Below are 10,489 nucleotides of genomic sequence, written 5' to 3'. Positions count from 1 at the left end.
TAGGTTTGTGTCTGAGTGGAAAAAGTATTTGGAATACGAAGCTGATGTAATGAAGGATGTTCCGGGATGGAAAGTTGGTGAGAATGTGTACAATTCTGGTCGTTGGATGCCACCGGCTACTGGGGAACTCCGTCCTGATGTCTGGTGATTTGGTAGTTTCCCTCAAATGCAAATGATGATGATGATGAATGAATGAATGAATTGACATGTTCTTGTTTTTATCTTTTATTCATCGGGTAATAAGAGAACGATTCAACATACAGTATTCTTCTTGTATTGGTTTTGCTGGAACATCAGCCTGTGTTTGTTTTTCTGCAAGTTTTTCAACAGTAAAAATAAAGGAGTCTTAAACAGTTTCATCAGCAAGCTGGTTTAATTAATGACGATACTACAAGAAATTGGTTTATTTTACATAGAGATCCAGATCCTGCTGAAATTTTCACATACTGTATTAAACGAACCAAAACCCGGTTTTTAACCCGGTTTTTAACCCGGTTTGGCTCTTTTTCTAACAGGTGTCCGTAAGTGATTTGCCTATATCAAACCCAAAAGATATCGTCATCCAAGTTCAAAAGCAAAAATATCTTCTCTCTCTCTCTCTCTCTCTCTCTCTCTCTCTCTCTCTCTTCTCTTCTCTCTCGCTGAGTAAACCATGATTACTGTCACCTCCAAGCTCTCTCTCCTTCCTCCATGTTTCTCTGTCGTTAACTCTTCCTCTCCACGTTCGAAAGGTGCTCAATTTCGTTCTGCCCACATCTTCTCTTTGTTGCACTCTCTGTTCACAACACATCGTTGTTGATTCTTCAATTTCTTAAAAGACCCGACTTTACCAAAATTTCGAGTGGAAACGATCCCTGAAACTCGTTAAAGCGATGGAAATTTTATCTATTAGATTTCGGAATTTCTTTTGGAACATATTATTTGGTTATGTTTGTCGAATGCTTGAACTGGTCGTCCATGTCTGTCTGTCACTATCGAGTTCGAAACTTTGAAGATACAATTTTGTGTTAGATTAGTATGTTTTACTTCACTGTGGTAGTTTATGCTTGAAAGTATAAGAATTTATGAACAGATTTCGTTTCATCTTGCATCGATCTCTCATCTCTGCCTTGTGTGTGTGTTTTTTCATGAAGCCTTCTCATATATGGGTTCTAATGCAGATATGAATTCAGAGCCAAAAAATAAAGTTAAACTAAGACAAGACTGGAGGGAAAAGTCCAGACCTATCCCACCCGGAGGAACCTATCCAGCTAAAGACCATTGCAGGTTTGGTTTTGTCTTTTATTTTTCTGTTGTTGTTGTTGACTTGTTGTTGTTTACATCCCTATTTTTTTTGTCTTGTTCTTATCAAAATCCTTGCTGTTGTAATGGGTTTGTAGTCAATGTGGGTTATGCGACACCTACTACATTGCCCATGTGAAGGATGCATGTGCATTTCTTGGAGATGGAATGTCAAGGATTGAGGTAATGCCTATATGGCCTTGAAATGGATAACATTTCCTAGATTTTAAATTGATGGCTTAAGATTCTTATTTTGTTTTTAAGTTTTTGTGCAGAGTTTGGAACCTGTTGTGCATGGTAGAGGAAGGAATGCAGATTCCTTAGCAGATACATATTTTGGGGTGCATCAAGAGCAGCTCTATGCTCGTAAGTTGAAGCCTGTTGAAGGTACACAGACGCTTCCTTACCACTGTTACCTTTTCTAGTTTTGTGTCTCGTTCAAGTTAAAAAATGCTTTGTCTTATTGGCTACTCTTTTGTTTAATTTTTATACAATATCTGTGGACGAAGGCTTAAATACATCTTGAAAGTTATGTAGCATTTGCGTTTCATGTGGTTGTAAATAGGGGTGAATGTCCACCTAAGCTTGAATTGGGCTTAGCTTTGTGGTTTACTTTTCCTTCTATCTTTGGTTGCAGGAGCACAGTGGACTGGAATCGTCACAACCATAGCCATTGAGATGTTAAAATCTAACATGGTAGAAGCTGTTGTCTGTGTGCAGAGGTAACACTGTTGTTAAATATTAGAAATTGACTAGGCTGACATCTATCAACCATGCTTTAGCTTTTTACATCTAATCATGTAACTCATTTATTGAAAACTACAGTGATCCTGAAGACAGATTATCTCCACGACCAGTATTAGCCAGGTTTTCCACCTTCCTTTTGTGGTTTTTTTTTGATTGTGGATCCATATTCAGCTATTACTCTGACTTTAAATGCCTCTTGATGTTTCATTTCTTTTCATTCCAAGGACACCTGAAGAAGTTTTGGCTGCAAGAGGTGTCAAACCAACTCTGTCTCCTAATCTGAATACGCTTGAATTAATTGAGGTTATCTGCAAAACCCTCTTTCTCGTATGTGTTTTCTATCGCTGAGTCCATTTCAAATGAAATTGAAAGTTGCATTATAACAGACTTCCGGAGTGAAACGTCTTCTTTTCTGTGGTGTGGGTTGCCAAGTGCAAGGTATGGTTCCAACTTTTTTGTGGACGTATATTTCAAGTGTCTCCATACTGTGACTCTCGTAGTATTGTAATGCAGAGTGATTTCTTATACTGCAGCATTGAGATCAGTGGAGAAGCATCTGAATCTGGAAAAGTTGTATGTTCTAGGCACCAATTGTGGTAATTTCCTCAGCCTATCTAGATTTGTTATTATTTTTTAGAAACGTCACAACTAGTTCTTGTGTTGTGCTTTGGGGTCTCGTACACGTAGGTATAGGATTGCTTATTACATGTTTTGAACAAGTAATAATAACATCTTTAATCAATAGTGGACAATGGAACACGAGATGGACTAGACAAGTTTCTGAAAGCGGCTAGTAAGGAGCCAGAGACTGTTCTCCATTATGAATTTATGCAAGATTACAAGGTTAGCATTAATACGAACCATACTTATCTGACATTTTCTTTGGCGTTGCTAATCTTGTTCAACTTCTCTTATAGGTCCAACTCAAACACTTGGATGGACACATTGAAGAGGTATAGCCGCTTCAAATAATGTGTTGTTCTGTATTCTGTAATGTTGCAGCTTAAAGTTGTTTCAAAAACTTTCTGGGTATAACAGGTTCCCTATTTCTGTCTACCAGCAAACGATTTAGTAGACGTCATAGCTCCATCATGTTATAGGTAATACAAGTCTCTTCATTGGTGCTATACCTTGAAATAGACTAGCTATAGGAAATTTGTAAAAACTTGTCTACAATCACAAACCCTTTGTTTGTTTTATTTTCATTCTGCAGCTGCTTTGATTACACAAATGCATTAGCGGTGAGTGTTCTTTTAGCAATTAAGATGTCTTTCCACTTAATTTTGAGTCTGCCAATTTTAAACATTTCCTTATGTTATGCGCTTGTTAATCTAGGATTTGGTTATCGGTTACATGGGTGTTCCAAAGTATTCAGGTCTGAACATGACTGACCATCCACAGTATATTACAGTGAGGTCAATATTTCTACTTACATATTATAGAATGGACCATATAGGTTCGTCTGGTTGGATAAAACTAGTTTTGTTTATGCCTTAAACCACAGAAATGAACGTGGGAAAGAAATGCTCAGCTTGGTAGAAAACCTTCTGGAGATCACTCCAACAATCAGCAGCGTAAAGTTTCTGACAATTTTGTTATTATATTTATTAACAGAGAATTCGAACAAACACATCTTTTTGCTGTTGTTTCAGGGTGATCGACGACCTTTTGTGACAGAAACCGTTAAGGCAGACGATGATGCTAAGTTTGGTATGTTTTCACACTTATTCGAAATTCTTTTGTTTTATGGCATATTCCAGTTCAAGCTAATGCTAGATCCCAAAAAGAAATTTCTCATGAAATGTTTGCAACTAAGATTGTGATGTAGTCTTCTAATCTTGTAACTTTTTCTATAATTTACTCAGGTCAAGGTCCTGCTCAGCCAGCGCTACTATTTGTTGGGAACATTATTGCGTTCATCCTAAGTTTGGTAAGATTCTTTTCTCATGAACAAAACAGGGAGGCAAACTCATTGCATAAAAAAGTCAAGACTCTCCTAATTTGCAAAAGCATGCTTTCTTCAGGTTGGTCCTAAGGGTCTAGAATTTGCTCGGTACTCGTTGGATTACCATACCATCAGAAACTATTTGTATGTAAACCGAAAATGGGGGAAACAAAGGTAAAAAATTGAAGCACACTCCTATAGATAAACGTTTATACTAACTGTGTCTTTCTATATTATCGAACCGACCTCTAATAACCAAAGTGGCATTATCATCTGCAGGGCTAACAGCCACATGCCTTCATATTCCAAAAAGATAGTGGAAATGTACAACAAAAACGGCCAAATAGATCAAATGCTCTCCAAGAAATGAACGGTTTAGGTCTTCTCATGTAACTATGTAAGTTTGCAAGTGTATATCTCATCTTACAGTGTGTAAATGTACATTGGTCCTACTGTTTCTCAACTTGTAGTATGTTAGTAATACCCAAAAACATTTCCCTCGTGAATTTGGCAAGACACCGGCAAGAAAAGATGGGTCGGTTTGGTGTTTTCTGACATAGAACAGGGAATAAGAAACAGTCTAAATCAGCGGCTGAATCAAAATCATTAATCATCCCATGTGGTTTCCTTTCTCCATATCTCTAGGTTAAGGTGATGTCTGAGTAAAAGGTTGCAGGGTTTTGCATGAGAACATGAATAACTGTTTTAAGAGGATGGGAACCAGACATTTACACAGTTGGGGGGAATTAGCTTTTAATGTCTTTTTTTTTTGTTTGGACAGAGAAGAAGGAACCATTGTTTTTACTTCACTCACTCATCACCACATTTCACAAATAGTTTACTGCACAATTTTGCTCTTTTTGTCCTTTAGTTTGTCAATTCTCTGTTCTGCTGGTTCATTGACTTTGCTGCAGACTCTCAGAACCTCAAGTGAAACTCATAAATGTCTCATCTTTGGCACCATAGTTTGAATTATTTTCAACAGAGACCTTGTCCATATACAGAGTATATAAACGTTTTTGTTTCTCTATGTTCAGTGAAATATATAGTTGAATTCTTTCTTAATTGCAATTTGACAGATAAAAAATGTCAAAAATATACATACATTGTATATATTTGGATTTGTATCCAATTTTCAAAATAGATATTATATAATATATGATTTCATTAACTCATGTTATGGAGAAAATAAACAATCAAAACATATTTTAATGATCAGTTATAATCTTAAGTGGATACTTCTGAAAATGTTATAAATCTTTGGATAAAAATTATCCATTTGTGTACAAAGAAATAGACCATTTTTTCATAATCCGTAATGGATTTTGCATATCTTAGATAAAAGCATGTTTTTTTAGTATACAAGTATTGTCTTCCCTGGGATAGTGGGATTTGAGTATATATGGATGGTCTACGATAATCATGTGTAATCTCAATCATTTGCCAAATTAAAACATTACAAAAATGGCTAATAATTCCCAAATCACTAAGATAACAGCTTTAACTTGTGAGAGTATTCTTCCAATAATGAAACAGCATGAAATTAGTTGTTTCTTTATTTTATTTTATCGTCATCGTCGATGTATCTTCTCCATATTTCCTAATCAACAACAGCAAAAATGATAGAGATAACCGTTGTAACATGCATTACGAGGATTACAAAAACCGTAAAGTATTTGTCATATTAGATTAAGCAAAACTTCTTACAGAGTTCAAAATCTAAATGAACAAAAAAAGAAACAAAACAAAACAACAAAATACAGCATTCGTAAAAATTAAATAAAAATATATATATAAATAAGCCACATCTTCCTAATAAACAAAGAAAAATCCCCCAAAACATTTTTTTTTCTCTTCAGGGTTTTTATTTTCTTTCAAGGAGAGGGCTTAATTATCTTTTTAATTTTTTTTTTTTTTTTTTCACATCCATTTATAGTATAATATTCCCTAATATTGTTGTTCTTTTTCAAATGATTAGAAATGTGAGATACATCGACGATGACGAGCAGCAGCAGTTTTCTTCTGTTGCTTAGATTCTTCTTTCCACCTATTAGCAATGTCATGAGCCACACTCATCGCATCCAGCGATGCACCAAACAGCCCTTTTCTCGTGAACCCTACCGCATACAATCCTGCCTCTCCTTTCCATCCGTTTGGGAACGGGTTTTTTGGTATCCCATCATCCGAGAAGAAGTCATTGTCCTGTTAACCCAAACATCAAAAAATTAGTACACACATTATACTAACCAAACTGAGACTCAAAACCAAAAAAAAACTCGTACCACGATTTATTGTATCCTTTTCGATGAAAATACTAACGTAAATGTTTTTCAATATTTGCATTTATGATCGGTCACATTCGAAACACAATTTGAGTCGGGTTTTCACTAAACTCGGACCGGGTCGGGTGGATATTTGTGTTTTTTTCTTCCGACATCATTAAAATTTAAGCTAAATCTTTTGAAGAAAGAAACAATGTAAAGAGATGTGTTCTTTAATTATTTATTACCTTAAGCCATGAAGGGACGTTGCTTCTGTATCCGGTAGCTAGAATGACGGAATCAATCTCAAGAACACGTCCATCTATTAGCTCAACTCTTCCTCTTCCGAACTTTATGATTCCGGGAACGATTTTGATCTTTCCTGATCTTATTTTAGGCAATGCTCCGACGTCAAGAACCGGAGTTTTCCCTTCCTTGTTCTTTAGCTCTAACGGTCCCATTTTTGGTCTTTTTAGACCGTAGTTATCGGTGTTCCCCAAAATTATCCTCGCTAGAAGGAGTAAGGTCTTGTCCGCTAGCCAAACCGGCATGTACTTCATCATCGTTACTCCTAACTCAAACGTTGATTTCCCAAATATCTCTCTTGGTAACACATGAACCTGAAACAAACAGAGTATTAGATGCTATGTTTTGAAAAAACAGAGTAATAGAAACAGAGGATGATGCTCTGTTTTTGAATGAAAATACTAGAAGTTTTGGTACTTACAGAGCTACGAACGACCATTGAAGGGTTTGCTCCGTGGTTGTAGAGATCGAGAGAGACTTCCATACCGGAGTTTCCACATCCCACGACCAAAACCTTTTTCCCTTGGTACCTTCCACCGGATTTATAGTCACCAGCATGGAGAACATCGCCGCCAAAGTTTTCTAGACCTTCGAAATCGGGCACAACTTTCTCAGCATTCTCTCCCGTAGCCACCACTATCCACCTGCAGATATACTCAAACTCGCAAGAACCGAGCTGCCCCATCTTCGATATGGTTTTAACCCGCCACAGCCCGAACGTCTCGTCGTATTTGGCAGACTGGACCGTTTCGTTAAACTTAGGGCTGATATCGAAGTTGGCTGCGTAGTCCTCAAGGTACTGAATAAACTGAAACTTGGTAGGGTACTCCGGGAACTCATCCGGGAAAGGATAGTTTGGTAACTGGCAGAACTGTTTAGGGAGATGGAGTTTAAGACGATCGTAGGTTCGGTTTTGCCATAAAGAAGCAATGCAGTTAGCTCGCTCGAGGATGATGAACGGTACTCCTTCACGTTTCAAACCCGCAGCGACGGCTAGACCCGATGGGCCAGCTCCTACGATGACAGGACCGTTGACCCAGATGCAACGCCGAGAGAATATGTCGCCTTCGGGGATGAAGTTTTGGAACATACTCGAGATGTTGATAGACTTCTTGTTATTATTTCCATACATCTTTCACAGACTTTTAGAGTTTGTTTGTATGGTTCTGAGGAAAAAAACAGAAGAGGTTTTAAGAATGTGTAAAAAAACTTAATCAGATATTGGAAGCTTTTTAGGACAAGAAGAGGATGGAGATGTGAGTGTATGTGTGTGTTTTGTTGGATTGAAGAAGAAGATGTATAAATAGAGAAGAAGAATTAAAGCAAATTGGTATTTGTAAAATTAGTAAATATATTATTCTTATTTTATTTTAAACTTCTGATGAATGTTATTTATATCTCAAATGATAAGCTTGCAGCCCACCATGATTTATTTATTTTTATTTTTTCATATGTTCTACTTATTGGTATTAAACTAATCCTCGTCCAACAAATACAATAATTTAGTCGCAAGAAAAGTGGTTCGATATTTTGCATCTCCTTTTCTTTGCATGACAAGTATCAGTTACGTATACAGTAGTATACTGGATGAAGATTAACTCTTTTAATTAGTAAAAGAACTAAGTAACTAACCAACCAAATGTTTTAAAATGTGCCGGATGTAAGAAAATGGCTTCTAACAATATATTAACGAGATCAATGATATTTTTTTGGCTACAAGGATATACTAGATGTTGTTAAATGTGCCCAAAATGTTACATTTTTATTCAGCACTCGCCGATATTACACAACCCCATTAAAATGGTTATTAGTTAAGATCAGGATTCATGTTTGTCCAAAAAAAAAAAGAAGGTAAAGATCAGGATTCAAAGCGTTATTTATTGAGAGAAGAGACATGACTTTAGATATACACTTGAGAAGAGAAAGAAAGCACGATAATTAAATTTGATGTCAGGTTGCTGCCAACGTGGGAATCATTAAGGGTAAACAGAAGTGTTACACATATGTTGCTTATATGATCGATTACACTGAAGAGACATGACAACGCATTTTGCTACACGATCATGTATATACATAAACATGAAAGGTCCATTGGTACTTGGGAATTTCTATTTTGCTCCCCTTTGGTTTTGTTTTGTAGAAATACCACAATTTCTAGGTAATTAAATGTTACAGTATATTAAATGAGGTAATAGGAGGCTAATTATAGTTACTAGTATTATTTTCTATGACGATTAAATAATTTTAATTGGAAAGTATATATGGTTGTCGAATTTGAGGCAACGTGGTTAAACCTCCATCAGGTGTGGCTACACATCCCACAGACTTCCCCAATCCACAGACGAATTAACTATTTTCATAAATAAAAGGAAATTGAAATGTAATCCCACCCTGAACATATACATTTGTACGTATAATAAATAAATAAAAGTATTAATGATTTGTGGGGTTTTGCTTGACGTATGGGTCAACAGATATCGCCACATCAAGATATCTTGTATCCATGAGAAAAAGAAATAATTATTTTTAAGAGATACAGTAAGAATAGTAACAACTTTTCTTAGAATTAATTACTAAATATTTAGTTTGACAAAAAAATAAAAAATAAATAAATATTTACTCGATACGTACGTACGTAATTCTATTTTGAAGAACAACAAAACTAAAGAGCGTTTCATTAAGTGTGTTTTCGTCTACTAACTCACATGATCGATGACACGATGACTTACGTCTAGAGAGCCACGTACTAACAACTTGAGTTTCATAATTCTTCCCACTCGAATTTAAGTATCGTTATTCGAAATTTTCATGTTGTCATAATAATTTTCCACCTTAATGATATATAGTTAGTTAGGAGGATTAGGACTTAAATATGACCGAGTGATCAGATGATTGAACAGTTTAATCCAAACTGCCAAAGGGAAATATATTGTACTTTCTATATAGATGTATATAATTTGAATATTATAAAATGAATAATACAAGCAGTTACACCCGTTTCTTAAGACCTTCATAGCAACATACATGCGAAAAGAATCTTAAGTTTTAAATAGATTTATACTTATAAATATTTGTATTTTTCTTCTGAGAGTGGTGATAAACTGTTATCAAGATCCAATGAACCTATATATATATATTTATAGTATATAGTTTGGTTGTTAAGACATTCATTGGGATGTTGCATATTTCCAAATTACATGTACAAACTTATTGGAATAAGCAACATACATGAACGTTCGAACTTCGAACATATTGAATTGATATAGAAACGGATAAATAATTAACAACTTTTACATCGAAATACAATAGTTTTAGTAACTAAAAACACGATGTGATTGCTCAAACTCCCATTTGCTCAATCTTCATTAAAGAAAAAGAATATGCACTTATGAGCGGAAAAAAAGTGTAGAACAAAATGCACCAATCTAGAGGAGAACCAACATGCGCTTGCGTTGGCAGAGAATTTTGTGTATTTAACTTTAATTTCCATACATAATCGGATAATATGATACTAATTTGAATAGAAGTTCTCGAGAATATTCGGAAGTTCTTACCCTTTAGTTTCACCGACCATTTATGTAGAATATATCATAACTCGTTTACCAAAATATAATATCGTAATTCAAAACCGTAAAAGGAAACAAAATCGTTACTCAACATATTGAAAACTACATTTTATTATTTAAGTACTTAACCCAAAAAATCGCATATATACCCTTGTAAGTTGTAATAATCTCGTAATACTATGTATAATCGTATTTAATCTACATGTTAGACTGATTCATGAAATCTAACGTACGAATACATGTAATCGTATATAATCCACATGTTAGAATGTCATGTTTTATGATTTGTAGTCCCTAAAATGAATGGTAGAATAACTTTGATGAGTTTAAAATTTCTTACTACTCATAATATCTAGTCAAATCATTATTTATATGTACAGATG

General features: G+C 35.2%; 3 protein-coding genes across 5 annotated transcripts in view; 2 read left to right on the top strand and 1 right to left on the bottom strand.

Moving 5' to 3' along the window:
- The window catches only part of LOC109124559 (NADH dehydrogenase [ubiquinone] 1 alpha subcomplex subunit 13-A), a 4,501-nt gene extending 4,139 nt beyond the window's left edge, over positions 1-362 (top strand). The window contains exon 4 of the transcript XR_762146.1: positions 258-362. The gene's annotated coding sequence lies outside the window, so the exon portion shown is untranslated. The remainder of the gene's footprint in view (positions 1-257) is intronic.
- LOC109124809 (7-hydroxymethyl chlorophyll a reductase, chloroplastic) lies at positions 577-4,723 on the top strand. Of its 3 annotated transcripts, XM_019239595.1 has the most exons (20): positions 577-731; positions 1,161-1,266; positions 1,380-1,464; positions 1,557-1,668; positions 1,919-2,003; positions 2,107-2,148; positions 2,253-2,331; positions 2,415-2,466; positions 2,562-2,624; positions 2,774-2,871; positions 2,946-2,981; positions 3,067-3,128; positions 3,242-3,269; positions 3,364-3,443; positions 3,533-3,602; positions 3,681-3,738; positions 3,894-3,958; positions 4,053-4,147; positions 4,253-4,370; positions 4,619-4,723. In XM_019239595.1, exons 1-19 carry the CDS (start codon positions 653-655, stop codon positions 4,341-4,343), a joined length of 1,386 nt encoding a protein of 461 aa, XP_019095140.1. In that variant the 5' UTR covers positions 577-652; the 3' UTR covers positions 4,344-4,370; positions 4,619-4,723. The 3 variants fall into 3 exon arrangements, with proteins under 3 accessions (XP_019095140.1, XP_010475124.1, XP_010475125.1); XM_010476822.2 differs by lacking the exon at positions 4,619-4,723 and having other exon boundaries at positions 4,253-4,479; XM_010476823.2 differs by lacking the exons at positions 3,894-3,958; positions 4,253-4,370; positions 4,619-4,723 and having other exon boundaries at positions 578-731; positions 4,053-4,142.
- On the bottom strand, positions 5,876-7,799 carry LOC104754599 (probable indole-3-pyruvate monooxygenase YUCCA3). Its single transcript, XM_010476821.1, has 3 exons — positions 6,962-7,799; positions 6,483-6,854; positions 5,876-6,175 (listed from the first exon to the last, which is right to left on the bottom strand). The coding sequence occupies exons 1-3, from the start codon at positions 7,670-7,672 to the stop codon at positions 5,948-5,950; spliced, it is 1,311 nt and encodes a 436-aa protein (XP_010475123.1). The 5' UTR covers positions 7,673-7,799; the 3' UTR covers positions 5,876-5,947.

The sequence above is a fragment of the Camelina sativa genome, chromosome 17 (genome assembly GCF_000633955.1).
Source record: "Camelina sativa cultivar DH55 chromosome 17, Cs, whole genome shotgun sequence".
Taxonomy (NCBI): domain Eukaryota; kingdom Viridiplantae; phylum Streptophyta; class Magnoliopsida; order Brassicales; family Brassicaceae; genus Camelina; species Camelina sativa.
Note: the sequence above shows the minus strand (reverse complement) of the source record. Positions and strands in the feature narration are given on the sequence as shown.